Genomic DNA, 14,205 nt, shown 5'->3' on the forward strand with positions numbered 1-14,205 from the left:
TACAATCATGAAAATTAGTGTTGTTTTTTTCTTCAAAGTGATTAAAGTTCTTATTTTGGTGTGGTGAAATTTTAGCATGGTAAAGAATAATCTTTGTGGTGGGACCAAGGGATCTGTTGGGTATTTCCATTTTCAAACTCCAAGGAAAAAGTCGAAACAAAAAAAATAAAAAAGGGGTGGGCCCATGGGCAATTGCGTACTTTCAAAGTGCTCCACGACTTTCAACGAAGTTCATCTTGATTGAGGGTGACAGCCCGGTCAAAGTAGCGAAATTTTTAAATTTCATTTTCTAACAATAATTTAAAAAGGGCATGTGTTGGTCAAAGAGAGCCATCATGATAGGTCTTTGACTCCGTATTTTGGCCGTCCGATTCGAACGCAGCACTCAGAGCAACGGTTGAGAAGGTCTCGTGGGTCCCACCTGACATCAACATGTTTGTCTTTCCACGCGCCAAGTACGCGTGGCGTCGATTTTCTGATTCATTTCAATTATCAAATAGAGATGTGGGTCCCACTCGGACGCCCAAGTGCTCAACTCAACAACTAGCCTTTTGTTGTTTCGTGTTATCGGGAAAAATGGACCAACGTTTGACCACCTTAAAAGGAAAATAATAAATAAAACAAATTAATGATTTCCAATGAAATTATTTAACTCTTGTAAAAGTTAAATACCGTTTAATTTTATTTTAAAATATAACATCTAAATTTAATTTAAAATAATAGAAAAAGAATGCAAATAACAATAAATAGTCAATCATTATCATTTAAATATAACTTTTAACATCTTATATACCAACTCATTTATTTTAAATTTTAAGGGATTTATGAATTTGAGAGAGAGGAATTAAATACATTTGAGAAAGTGTATGCTGTTTTTTTGGTTTAATACCTATTTTGGTCTCTCTTTGGAGGGTTTGTTCAAAGTGATCCCTCCTTTTTTCAAAAGTTCACTTAAGTCCTAGTTTTCGCAAAAACTGTTCAAAGTGATCCTTTTTGGTAACGGCATTAAGTTCACTAACGGCAGACCTGCCAGGTGTCTAACATGTGCTGATGTGGCATTGTTATATGTTTTAAAAAAAAAATATTGTGACATGTAAATGTATGTTGTTAGGGTTAAATTAAAAAATGAATTAGGATTATATTACAAAATGAATTAGGGATTTGCGTGATTGGGAAAATTTGGAGTAAAAATTGGGAAAATTAATTTAACCCTAACATTAGGAGGTGGAGCACATCTCCGGTGACCTCTGGCAGCTGAAGGCGAGATCCCTCCATAACCACCCTTTCGTATGACTCTTTCCTCCATAGCCACCCTTTCGTATGACTATGCACACAAAATTTTTGGACTTCTGGATTAGCCTCCATATGATTTCGAAATCAGGTTTTGCAGTGGAATGAAATTTGGATAGCTTGGTTTGATTTTCGGTGGAGGTTGGAAATTGGTGAGTCCTTCTCTGTTTGGTTGTGTTTCGGTGTTATGGAGGATTGATGGGGATAAATTGAAAGGTGTTGGAAGAAACGGGTAGTGGTGTTTGGGTTGGTTACAGATAAAAAAGAAGAAGGGTGGAGGTGTGTGTTAGGAGATGATGAGTTAAGAAAAATTGATGAGGTTGAAGATGATGGTAGAAGATGATGATTGCAGAGAGAAAGAGGAAGAATCAATATAGGGGAATTCGTCAACGTCCTTGGGGGAAATGGGCAGCTGAAATCAGGGACCCAAGAAAGGGCGTTCGTGTCTGGCTTGGAACCTTCAACACTGCTGAAGAAGCAGCAAGAGCTTATGATGCTGAGGCACGGAGGATTCGTGGCAATAAAGCCAAGGTGAATTTCCCTGAAGAAGCTTCCGTGAAACGTTCCAAGTTAAATCCACTGGGAAATCGGAAGATTGTTCAACCCAATGTTCATAAGTTCAATGCTGGGAACAATCAGAACGACCTTCGTTGGCCTATGGATCTGGTGGAACAGAAACCCCTAGTTAATCAGTTTGCTGACATGGGTTCCTTCCCCGGTAGTGGAAATGGGCTCAGATCTCTGCCTTCGACTAATAATGTGACCCTTCGCAATAACGATTCGCCCTGTGCCAGAAAATCCCAATAAAGATGAACCTTAAAACCAATTGCCAGAAAATCCCAATCAAAATCGCAGATTTTACCCAAATTTGCATCTGACCAAAATCATTTACTTAATTATCCCAATTTCAATTTTTATTTTAACCAAAATCTTAGGATTCAGATTGGGGGATTTTTCCATTTTAGATTTCCAGAAACAATTAAGGTTCTTAATGGGATTTTTAATTAATTACCCCCAATTAACCCCAAATCCAATTTTTAATTTAAACCTAATTTTATTAAATTCCACGTCACAATTAATTATTTTTTTTTAAAACACACAACAGTGCCAGCACAGCCAAAACGTTACACCTCAGCAAATATTAGCCACCTGGCAGTTGTGCCGTTAAGAAAGTTAACGCCGTTAGCAAAAAGGACCACTTTGAACAGTTTTTGCAAAAGATAGGACTTAAGTGAACTTTTGAAAAAAAGAGAGGGACCACTTTAAACAAACCTTCGCAAAGAAGAGACCAAAATAGGTATTAAACCTTGTTTTTTTATAAGAGATTTGAAAATGATGGAAAATAAATTTAAAAGTAGAGTTTGGATAAAATTTGATCATAAATAAAATGTTTTAATAAATAGAAAATAAAGATTATCAAATTATTTTTAGTAATATAAAATGTTATTCATAAATAACATTTATTAGTAAAAAAATATTTGAAATAGTAGAAAAAATAAAACTAATAAAAGAAACTGAAATGATATTTTATTAAGTAAAGTGTAATTTTTTTTATTGAAATATAATTTTTTTAATGTTAATATTTATTATAAATTTATTTTATTATTTATGTTTATTATCATTTCAATTGTTGTGAAAGTTGAAATTATTAAAATTATTGAAAGGCAAAAGCGAGATTTAAATTAAAATCACTCCAAATCTCTTTATATAATCTTTGATTAAAACAATATTATCCACAAATAATTGAAAATCATCGCCTTCAAATACTTTGAAACGAACAAAGTCAATATATTTTCATTAATGCTTTTAAACAGTTAAATCCCTCCAATCAAGTAGAGCCATTACTTGAGATATTTATGCATAAAAAGTAAGAAACTGTGAGTTCATTTCTATCAATATTAACACCATTAAATAGGGTGTCAGTTTATGTTTTTTTAATATTTTTTAATTATTATACGTTTTAAAGAAAATTATCATGAAATTGATACCGTGTCACGTGTCAATGTGTAACCTGATAGTGGCAATGTCATGTGTCACTCTTATGCCACATGTCATTGTATCAATCTCACGTTGATTGTTGTATTTTTATATTGTCTTAATTTAGTTTTAATTTTATCCCTCCCTATACTAAAACTAGATTTAATTTGTATATAAATGTTATACAAATATTTTTATTAAATATTTTTAACAAGATTAGGTTTATTAAGTTAATTGTATAAACGTTAATTATGTTCTTTAACAAGCACTTGTCTTCATGTTTTCTTATCATATAAAGTAAATACCACTGAACGGTTAAGGAAGAGTTCATCCAATAAACCCTTGTCGCACCAATCAATCGATCGATGAAGGGCGAGTTTTAAAAGAACTCATGTTATCTGAGTACATACGATCGGTTAAGGAAGAGTTATAAATGAATCCTTAACAAAATATTCACCATTAAAAATGGTTAAGGAAGAGTTCATCGAATGAACCTCTGCCTAGCACACTATCAATTAAGAACAAGTTTGAATAAACTCTTACTACATCATTCAACTGATCAGTTAAGGATAAATTCTAAAAGAACCCTTATCGAACCTCATGTTAAATTGGTTAAGTCAAGAATGAATTCATTTCATGAACCCAATCACATTAAAGGAAAATTCATTTAGATTGATTGAGGCAAACACAATCTAATGGATTAAAAAGACAAGTTTGTGAAGTTTTACTAAGTGAATTTACATTCCTTTAAAAGTTATACAAGTGTGGGGATCAATCTAGTAACGACTGACTTACAAAAGGTCTATCTATACTGATCATATCAGATCAACCTACAAATCCATCAATCAACTGTTAACAAAAAGAAAATGAAAATAAGCCTAAAGAATCTAGAGGGTTAAGGGTGTCTTAAGCGGCCTCTTCCTGATTGGTTGGATGCAGGAGCACTTCACCTTCAACAACTTCTTCAACAACATCTTCATCTTCAAAAATATCCCGAATACGAATAAGCTTCCCCTTGTGGAAACTGACTTCGTGTTGCACGATGACTTGCCACTCGGTTTCATCAAATTTCGTGACTAAGGACTTGTACTTTTTTTCCTAATCCTTCTGATAAGTTTGTTGAGACAAAAGAAGGTCATTAACCTATCTTTGTAGTCCGCGAGTCTCCACTAGCAAATTCTTTTCTTTTTTTTTACCAAGGCAACACCCATGATAATCCAATCATTCTCTTTTTTTGAGCACTTGGCATGAGCGGACTTAACCTCTTCCAATTGGGTAGTAAGGACATCGTTGGCCTTAAGAGTCAATGCAAGATCCATTCAAGAGTCCGCCAAGTTCTTCTCTAATCGTACACTCTCTAATCGATCCATTCCAAGAGTTACCTACTAGCATAAAACAACCGCACACAAACTTAACTCCATCATGGCAACTAATGCATAAACTTCAAAAGGGTTTTTTTGCTAACTCATTCTCATTAGAGTTAAGATGGAAGGAAAACTTCTCTCCCATCCATAGATCAATCCCAAAGAAACCGCTATCAAGTGGGACTGATGTCTTTCCACCTTAACGAATGTAGTCCAAGAAGGGTTGCGCGAATAGAAGAGGGGAAATTGATGGGATCACCTAGTCCTTATTTATAGAAAATCCAAGGGACACATGGTGCCATCAAGACTGTGAGATCAAACACCATCCAATAGTTAAAGGAACATGACGTTATGGAGTCGATGTTAATGCTAACAACACGATTTGCGAGGCATCAATGTTGTTCACGAGGTGAAACACTCAACCATCACCAATGATTATATTTCCAAAGGAGCATTTGAGTGACAAAAAACCCATTTGGCTTCTAGTCTCCACACACGCTTAAGGCTTAGGGTCCTATGTACTATATGTATTGATTGGTGTATGCCAACCACAATAGTGCAACCAATCACACACGGCAGGAGAAAATCGATCAATTATGATTAAAATCAACTAAACTTTTAATTAACATAAATATGTCAATAATAAGGTTTAAAAGGAACTTGACCGTAATTAAGTAAACTCTAATAAAAAAAACCATGAAGAAAATTAGGTATATAGATCAAAGATATGGTTGTTGAGACATTAATTACGTTTTTATTATAGCATTAACCATTTTAACCAATCAAACTTGAATAAACTAAAAACACCTTTAACAAGTATCTTCGATTAATTAACAAACAATTTACCTCAGCACAAAAAAAACTATATCAGAATATCAAGATAAAAAAATTATTTTAAGTGGACATTTGATTTTGCACTCAAAACAAAAAATAAAAACTTCATCTAACATATACATATAGTCTAACATGTTTGAAAGTCTATTTAAAATGTGAAAGAAAAAACCTTAATGTCTAATTTCTCATAAATAAAAAAAAGACTTTTTTTTCCAGCACCCAAATAATTTATACTTAAACTCCAATAATCTTTTTAAAATGACCATTTTATCTTTCATAAAGGCCACTTCCGGATTACTTGTTTCATAAATCTTCTAAAACAAATTTTCTGGAATTTGTAGAGCATGATTTTTGAAATAGGATTTTCATAATATAATTTTCGAGACACATAAAATGTATTTCAGAACAAGTTTGTGGGAATAAAATTTTTGAACACACATTTTCCAAAAGGAATATAATACCTCCTAAAACGAGTTTTTTAAAATAAGTTTTCGGAAAAAACTTTGTAGAACATATGAAATATATTCCATAACAAGATTTTTGGAATAAATTTTTCTGAACATATAAAATGTTTTCTATAACGAGCATTTTAGAACAAAATTCTCTTTGTCCTCGTCTCAAAGAATGCAATAGCTATGGAAGATGAAGGTGTAGTTGGTGACCGCAGCAGCTGCAGAGATACTGTGGTGCATTATGGAAGGTATTTGAATCCCTGGGATGCTAACGAGGTGCAATTAGCAGTTATGGAAGTGTTAGAAGAAAAAGTTGCAATATTAATCCTTTTTATTTTTGTTTTCACAAAGCGAGGGAAAATGAAAGAAAAAATAAAATCACGTTGGGCATCCAAAAGAAAACCATGTTCATCTACAATGACATACTCAGATATGCTTTTGCCACCCCCTCATTGCTATGTAAACCTTGTTGGGTTAATCTTATTCATATTAACAAAAATGTCTCTCACAGCATAATATTATCGAAAAATATTTTTTTACACACAAATTTTTTGCATTATTATCTTTTCTTATTTTTTTCTTAAAAAAATACAAAAATTAATATTTTTATAATTATTTTATTCTTTTAATATATGTTAAGTAAATGTAAATGAGTTTCATTTTATTACTACTTTATGTTATGTACATCATATACATATTATTAGCATTTTTTTTTTGTGTTGTTGGGATTGCAAAAAAGTATTACACAACGCAAACTTATTTTGACATTTATTTTGTTTTCTATAGGAGTTGAAGTAAAAGAATTCGATAAGAAATCTTCCTAAAAGAATCACATATACATAAGGTGACATGCAAAAACAAAATATATCAATAACTTTTATTATATATATATATATATATATATATATATATATATATATATATATATTAAACCAATTAAAGAAACAATTTATAATGTGCTTTGAAATTTCATTCTCATACTGAATTTGGGAATAATGAAATATCTCTTACCAATAATAAAACCCTTTAGCACATGATTTATGTTTCATTAATTTCTTCAGTTTAACCTTTCACAATAATTTGAGGCATAAATAAACAAATTCTACTACTTTTTTTTTTTAAAAAAAAAAACTAATTTTGTTAGAAACTAATGTTTTGTTTAATTTGTGGAGAATGAATGAATATATTAAAAAGAAGGTGGATAAGAGAAAAAAGATAAATGAAAAAAAAAAGACTCGAAGGATAGTAAAAATAATTTCATTTATTTGGAAATAAATATGGTAAAAAAATTAAATTAGAATATATACAATAAATGTGTAAACATTTGATTTGTTATCTTTCCAAAATAGAAAAGGAAAAGAAGACCTTTATAATGACGAAGGAATTATTTACTTGTTCATTATAAATTCCTTTTATAGAAAATGAAAATTCAGTCAAATCAATAAAAAAAACACAGAAAGTATAACTACTGCGAGATGTGATTTACCACGTCAAACGTCCTTTCTAAAAGAGATTCCATGCTATGAATATACACTGTTCACCTAAATAAAACAAACATAATTAATGGAATTTGGATCCTCTGCAGCTGAAATTCTCTGCCCTGCAAAATCATAGCATTCATGAGAAAAATTTCAACTTTCACTGATATATAACAACTTTCTTTGTCATTTCAATAATTTAATTATGTTAAGCAATTAATCTAGAAAATTTATCAATTCTCTTACTGTGAAACGAAATTTTCAATAAACTAACAACAATTATAACCCACAAACACTTATGTAGCAGTATCAGCATGCTTGGGAAGCTGCACAAACACAGCTTAATCAGCTATATTTTACACAGATAAGTGCTGATAAAATGGAAAGAAGCAGATACAGTAATGGAAGCAGATATGACCTATTCACTAAAATGACATTTAAATTAAATCACATTTTCATGAAAAATGAGTGGAAATACTCTTCTCTTCTTTACTTTCTTATGTCTTTTAAAGAGACAAACCTTAAAACATAGGTTGAGAATGAACAGATACACCAAGAACAATACATGCCTTAAAAGCTTGAAATTGCAAGGAAAAGAGATAGTTAGAATTCCATATATTCTGTAAAAAGAACATCAGATCTGTGAAGACAACCTTAAAAGCTTCCTCATGAACACGAAACATATCTACCAGAGATTAACCATTTTATTCCATGACCTTCCCATGTACTCCCAATAACAATAATTACAATCAAAATTAAAAAACAAGTAATAAAATATCGTTCCCACCACCACTAAGAATGCTACTAAATTCACTATCTTCATTTTCCAGAACAGAAGCAACAAATACCCCACAGAACCAAGCATCACCATTCCCCTCTCACCACTCTTGCTGATAGATCGACCCACACATGCTAGAATCCCCGTAACCCAAAACCCAACACGATGTGGCTCCTGCAAGCATAGCGAACTCAACAGAATTAGTCCCAATCCTTATCACTAGGTAGTGAAATTCAAAAGAAAAATTCAACCTTGCTATCGACCGTAAAGATTACATCAGTACACGATCTCTAATAGTGTATTAATATACCTGATAAGTAACATGGTTAAGTTTTGGATACGAAACATTTGATTCCTTCTTTCTGGGCAATCTGGGTCGAAGTTTGTGGACAATTTTCATGAATTTGGTAGCGAAGAATCCTGGTCGGTGTGGTGGTTGTGTGGGGTGTGAAGCGAATTTTAAGGCGAATTTAGGAAGCTTGAGGAGAATGGAGAGGCGGAAGAAGGAGAAATTCCAAGTGGGTTTGTAAGTTGCAGCGGCGAATCTGAATCGGAAGTTGAAGTTGTTGGCTTTGGCAGTGACTTGGAGTCTCCATGATTGTTGCTGTTGTTCTTGTCGTCGTCTCTCTGATAGCATTCCCAACCACAGTGGAAAGGAAGTACTATAACAGAGAAACAGTAACCCTATGTTTGGTTTCAAAGGAGCCGTTGGTGGCTTTCAGGTTTCAAATGAGTTACAAGGAATAAATGATTTTTTTTTTTTTGAAATAATTATTTTATTTTTTTAAGGATGTTTAAATTATTTATTTTGAAAATGTTTTAAAACAAGTTTTTGAAATTTTTGGAATAAAATTTTCAGAACAGAATTTCTGAAACAAATTTTTTTAAACAATTTTAATAGAACATATATAAAATACATTTTATAATAAGCTTTCTTCGAATAAAATTTTCAAAAAACACTTTTCAGAATATAATTTATACAATTTATAACGAGTTTCTCGTAACAATGTTTCGAAATAAAATTTTCAAAACATTTGAAATGCTTCATGGAATAAATATTTTAATTTTTTTCTGCAGTGACAGTGAGAAAAAATATTTTAATTTCTTTTTTGTTAACGAAGGGGCGCAGTTAGTAGTAATTATTTTGAGGATGTTAAATGAAGGAAATTAGTTTCTATTTCTAGATTAAGAATGTCCTTCCTAATAAAAAAGACTCAAATTATTATTTTAACACATACCATAATTTTGGCAAGATTTCATCTTAAAAAGAACATTAATAAGTTTTGTTTCTTCTCTATTTTAAATCAATGTTAAGATCTTTAGATATAGGGAAGTAATATTTTATTGAATAGGTTTAAAGTATTAGGTTGATGCAAACTTAGGTGGGCATGGAAAAAGATTTGGGTAAGTTAAAATGACATATAGTAGCAAATAATTGCAAGGTGGCAGTGTTATATGATACCTAATATGGCTAGTTTATGGGTAAATGTATCACACTTCCATGTGCATTCCACAATCCAACACGACATTTACTAACATCCAAGCTTTTGTTTATTCACCTATTCAAGTTTTTATATCCAATCGGATGCAAATATTTCAATAAAGATTATCCATTTTTATTAAAGCTGTTAAAACAGATAATCTGCGGTCTGATCCACCATGAGTTGGTCACTTAGTGAGTCAACTCAATCCGGCTCATTTATTAGCGATCCAGAAAAATTCGAGTCTGCCTCAACTCATCACAGGTTACTGGATAACGGGTGGGCTCACTAGTCCACTTAATTACAATTTTTTTAAAATAAAAAAATTACAAACTTTCTATAATTTAAATCTAAACAAATTTCACTCCCAAATTTCACTCTCATGCTTAATTAATTTTGAAAATATAGAACTTAAATAATTTTTTCAAGCAAAAAAAATAATAAATATTTTTTTATAAAATTAAATTTTAATAAAATAAAATTAGGTAGGTGGGTTGGCGGGCCAACCTGGCCCATCACGGATTCGGCCCATATGAGCCGGGTTTAAATTAGCCGGATTAAAATCTGATCCGCATAAAAAAATTACAATTTTTTCAAACCCAACCCGGTCTGAACCAGTGGCGAGCCGGGTTGGCCCGTGGGTTGTGACCCATTCTGACAGCTCTAATTTTTATACTACTCTTTTTTCATACAAATATGATTAAGAAATGAACTTTAAATCTAACTCAATCTCAACAATCAGAAGTGAACTTTAAACTTAACCCAACCCCACAAAATTGACTTATAATGTGAGGTATGTACCTACTTATATATTATAAATTAGTCTTATCACCGTAACACTTCTAACAAATTTATATTTTTTTCCTTTCCAAACACGATTGAATACTATTTTATTCATAATTTTTCTTCAATTTATGATTTGCAACATTCTAGAGACACATTTATCTACGGCACTTTGACTATATTAATATTAATTTAAGAAATAACTTGTCCGAAAACTATATCACGAAGTTGGCCCCAGCAAAGATAACATGTAGCAACATCATTTTGGTTCACGTGATAGCTATGTATAGCTAAATTGAAAATTGCTACTTCAATTCATTTTCAATGCAATCTTCTAGCTACTAGAACTTTATAATTATTATGTAAATGTATTGAATTATAAGCAAATTACTTTAAATAAATTTATCAAATGTTGGCTATAAGAGATATTTAGTTTATGTAATAAATAATTTTAAATATATAATTTATTTTGATTAAATAAATGGGTCCAATTCGAGTTTTATAAACTTAGCTATCAGAAGGTAGCTATTAATTGATTTTATGCGTGTTATAGTAAAAATGTTAATTTTAGTTAAGGAAAAGGAGTAGCACTAAGTAATGTAGTTTTATCTTAAAAAAAAATATTACTTAACTATTAAACTAATACATTTAAACATAATTCAAGACATTACTGGTTATATGAGTAATCAAGTTATGGATAAGATTTAAGAAAAATATTTTTTTTAGATAAGTTAAACTTAAATAATAAAGTTTTCTTTTCCAAACAAATTAATTAAACTTAAAAGTTTGTTTTTGTCATTTTCTCGAATCAAACTTAAATTATACTGCATCTTTATTCATTAATTCCCACTCCTAACTAGAATCATTTTGAATAAAGTCAACATAATTTTCGTAAAAGTAGTACCTTTAAACCAACTATTAATCTTAAACACAAATTTTATTTGAATTTTTAGATTGATATCTATGTACAAATTTTGTTTATGAAGTTTTATTAACAGATTAAGTCTTTCTATTTGTTTAAAATTAAAAGTTGATAATTTTATTAGTTTTCTTCTGTCTAAAATGCTAGAGTTCTCTTTTCCTATTGAAATGTTTGAGATGATTTTAAGAGTTCAGAAATAAAATATTTAGAAAATTTTGAAAAAAATGATTTAGGCAGGGTAAAATTAGATTTTTTAAAAATTTAATTTTGGATAAAAGTTGATGTTTTGATTAAAATAGTTCAATCCACTCAAGTTAGAAGATTTTTAGCGAAGGGAAATTAGGATTTGAAGGATTTATAAGAACATATCGATTATAAGAAAATAGACAAAATTAGTAAAAACAATTTATAGATAAAAATAATTCATAAATAAACCAAAGTATAAGGAAAAAAGCAATAACTATATACAAGTAATCCCAAAAAGAAGAAAAAGAACATTGATATGAAGTGTAGTAGTCTTACTCTTGCATATATCTTCTTCCATTTCATTTTTGGAACACCTTCTAAAAACACTCTTTATTAATCTTTATTAAACTCCTTTCAACTAATGCACTCTAAATAGCTTTAATTTATAAAACTCTTTAAATCCAACACTAGATCAACCCTAATAATTACTCAAATGACTTTAGCATATAATCTATCAATGGCATAGTAGTGCTCACGAATAAAATAAAAAACCACTGAGATTGTGCACATTTTCAAGATCTTTTTTTGTTTCCAATCCAACATACTAATATACACAGCACAAACATTAACATATGTTTTAATTTAAAAAAAAAGAAGATAAAAATAAACGTGTGTAAGGATGATCACTTCAAATTTATTAATAACCAACTAATAACTACTCTAACAACTAACATTAAATTTCTCAACCTCCATTCACCAAAACTTTTTCACGATATTATTGTCTTTCAACTCGGCGGCTCCACCAACACCACGACGTCGCTCCTACGGCGGGACCCACTTTCCGGCGCTGTGGGTTTCTCGAGGAGGGAGTGGCGGCAGTTGGGACAGGAGGAGTGGGAGAGGAGCCACGTGTCAATGCAGTGCACGTGGAATCCGTGGTTGCACTTGGGCAGCATTCGAACCCTGTCCCCTTTCTCGAACTCCCCGAGGCATATGGGGCACTCTGTCGCCGGGATAGTCTCGCCGGAGGCACCGTACACCGCCACCGGGATGCGGCTGAGCTCACGCCGCTTTAGCCCGGTTCCGGCAAGGCGCGCCGCAGCCTGCTCCTCTGTCTCGTCGCCGAAGCGCCGCCCGCACCGCAGCGCACACCGCGCGATGGAGTTCAGCCCCAGCGCGCATATCAGAGCGCACAGCAGAGCCGCCAGAATGATCACCATGTTGGTGTCGAAGTTGGCGTCGCTGATGAACGTGTCGTGCGTGTTGTTGCCGTTCGACGGTGGCATGCTCAGCTCCGTGTCCAGAAACCGCCGCTGCGTCATGATTGATCGATGGCTCACCCCGAACAGAAAAAAAATCAAGCGGGTCTCGTAAATTTTGTGAAAAGTTTTAGACTTTGTGTTGAAAATCTTGATGGGGTTGTATGGGGGTGGGAGATTTTTGGGTTATGTGTGAGCTCTGGAGTTTTGTTGTGAGGATTTGGGAATAGTGAAGGACACGGAAGAAGGGGCTGAATTGGAGAATCGCTAGCTTTTTCTTTTGGGGGTGATGGGATAAGGAAAATGAAAGGGTGAAATTTTGTTTTGGTGGTTGTTATCTGAACTGGGGACCGTTTTGCTGCTTGATTCCCAGCTCAACTCTTTCCACAGAGATGCATGGTCCTTATGAAACACAACAAAAGCAAAGTGCAAAACAGGTTCCAGATTGCAGAGAACATTGGACTATACACTCTTTTTTTTTTTACCTATAAGTTCACGTATATGTATATATATATATATAGCTCCTATTCTAGCCATATACTTTTGGTTTCACAAAAAAACTCTTATATGAATCTGACACAAGGCTACATATGCCAGCAACAATTTTTGTCTGGCTAATTAACACAACTACATACTGAAACTAAGACTAAGGGTTAAATTAGTACAACTTTTTACATTTATAACACACATATTGAAGAGGTAGGAGTGGCCCTGAGAGAATATATAATGGAAGTTTTAATCTTTTGTATTGGGATGAATTTGTGGTGCATAAAGGGAAATTTATAGGAAGTGGGGCATGGTGAGTTGTTGGACTTAAAAGGAATCAAAAGCTAAAGCCTGAGTTGTCAGAGATACAGAGCAATTAACTCACGTATGGAAATGGGAATATGTGAGTAATTTAAGGATACAGTGGGGTCGGGTACTCACAGGTGGTTAATTTACAAACCTAATTACGATTAAACCTAACCTGTGTAGAATAATAATACTAAGAAGGTTGGTAAGCGAATCCAATGCAATCGGTTAAACTTGGGTGAATCTGTAGTGTTGGGTATGGACCAATGCAATATGAGATAGTCCCAAAATTTGAGTGTGACTTTCATTTGCTATAGTAGTGGAAATTTCGTTGCCAGTGTGTGATTTGGCTCTGGTTTGCTTTTGACATCAGACATAGCAGATGAGAATCAAAATAGAGATAAAGATACAAAAAGAAAGCACAACGTTCAAAATATCTGTCTGTCTACCTTCAATAACCCTCTTCGCAGTTTGCAGCAGCTACCTTATCATGGCCTGCACCAAACTGTGGTATTTTGTTGCACCTTTTGACGTCGATCTCTGATGGGACACCACATAGTAAAATCTCCTCGTATCCCTCTCTATAAAAATTAATTACATCCTCCTATT

The 14,205-nt window shown here is 32.5% G+C and overlaps 3 protein-coding genes across 6 annotated transcripts; 1 reads left to right on the forward strand and 2 right to left on the reverse strand.

Annotated features, from left to right (window-relative positions):
- Positions 1 to 1,202: 1,202 nt before the first annotated feature.
- On the forward strand, positions 1,203 to 2,097 carry LOC106758361 (ethylene-responsive transcription factor RAP2-2-like). Its single transcript, XM_014641292.2, has one exon. The coding sequence runs from the start codon at positions 1,630 to 1,632 to the stop codon at positions 2,095 to 2,097; it is 468 nt and encodes a 155-aa protein (XP_014496778.1). The 5' UTR covers positions 1,203 to 1,629.
- A 5,276-nt stretch (positions 2,098 to 7,373) lies between these two features.
- On the reverse strand, positions 7,374 to 8,875 carry LOC106759044. Of its 4 annotated transcripts, none has more exons than XM_022779525.1 (3): positions 8,484 to 8,875; positions 8,278 to 8,347; positions 7,374 to 7,512 (listed from the first exon to the last, which is right to left on the reverse strand). In XM_022779525.1, the coding sequence occupies exons 1-3, from the start codon at positions 8,808 to 8,810 to the stop codon at positions 7,478 to 7,480; spliced, it is 432 nt and encodes a 143-aa protein (XP_022635246.1). In that variant the 5' UTR covers positions 8,811 to 8,875; the 3' UTR covers positions 7,374 to 7,477. The 4 variants fall into 4 exon arrangements, with proteins under 4 accessions (XP_022635246.1, XP_022635245.1, XP_022635244.1 ...); XM_022779524.1 differs by having other exon boundaries at positions 7,374 to 7,517; XM_022779523.1 differs by having other exon boundaries at positions 7,376 to 7,517; positions 8,183 to 8,347.
- A 3,124-nt stretch (positions 8,876 to 11,999) lies between these two features.
- On the reverse strand, positions 12,000 to 13,560 carry LOC106758808 (RING-H2 finger protein ATL74). The gene has a single exon (XM_014641798.2). It carries the CDS (start codon positions 12,865 to 12,867, stop codon positions 12,331 to 12,333), a length of 537 nt encoding a protein of 178 aa, XP_014497284.1. The 5' UTR covers positions 12,868 to 13,560; the 3' UTR covers positions 12,000 to 12,330.
- Between the last annotated feature and the right edge of the window lie 645 nt (positions 13,561 to 14,205).

Source organism: Vigna radiata, chromosome 4 (assembly GCF_000741045.1).
Source record: "Vigna radiata var. radiata cultivar VC1973A chromosome 4, Vradiata_ver6, whole genome shotgun sequence".
Lineage (NCBI taxonomy): Eukaryota > Viridiplantae > Streptophyta > Magnoliopsida > Fabales > Fabaceae > Vigna > Vigna radiata.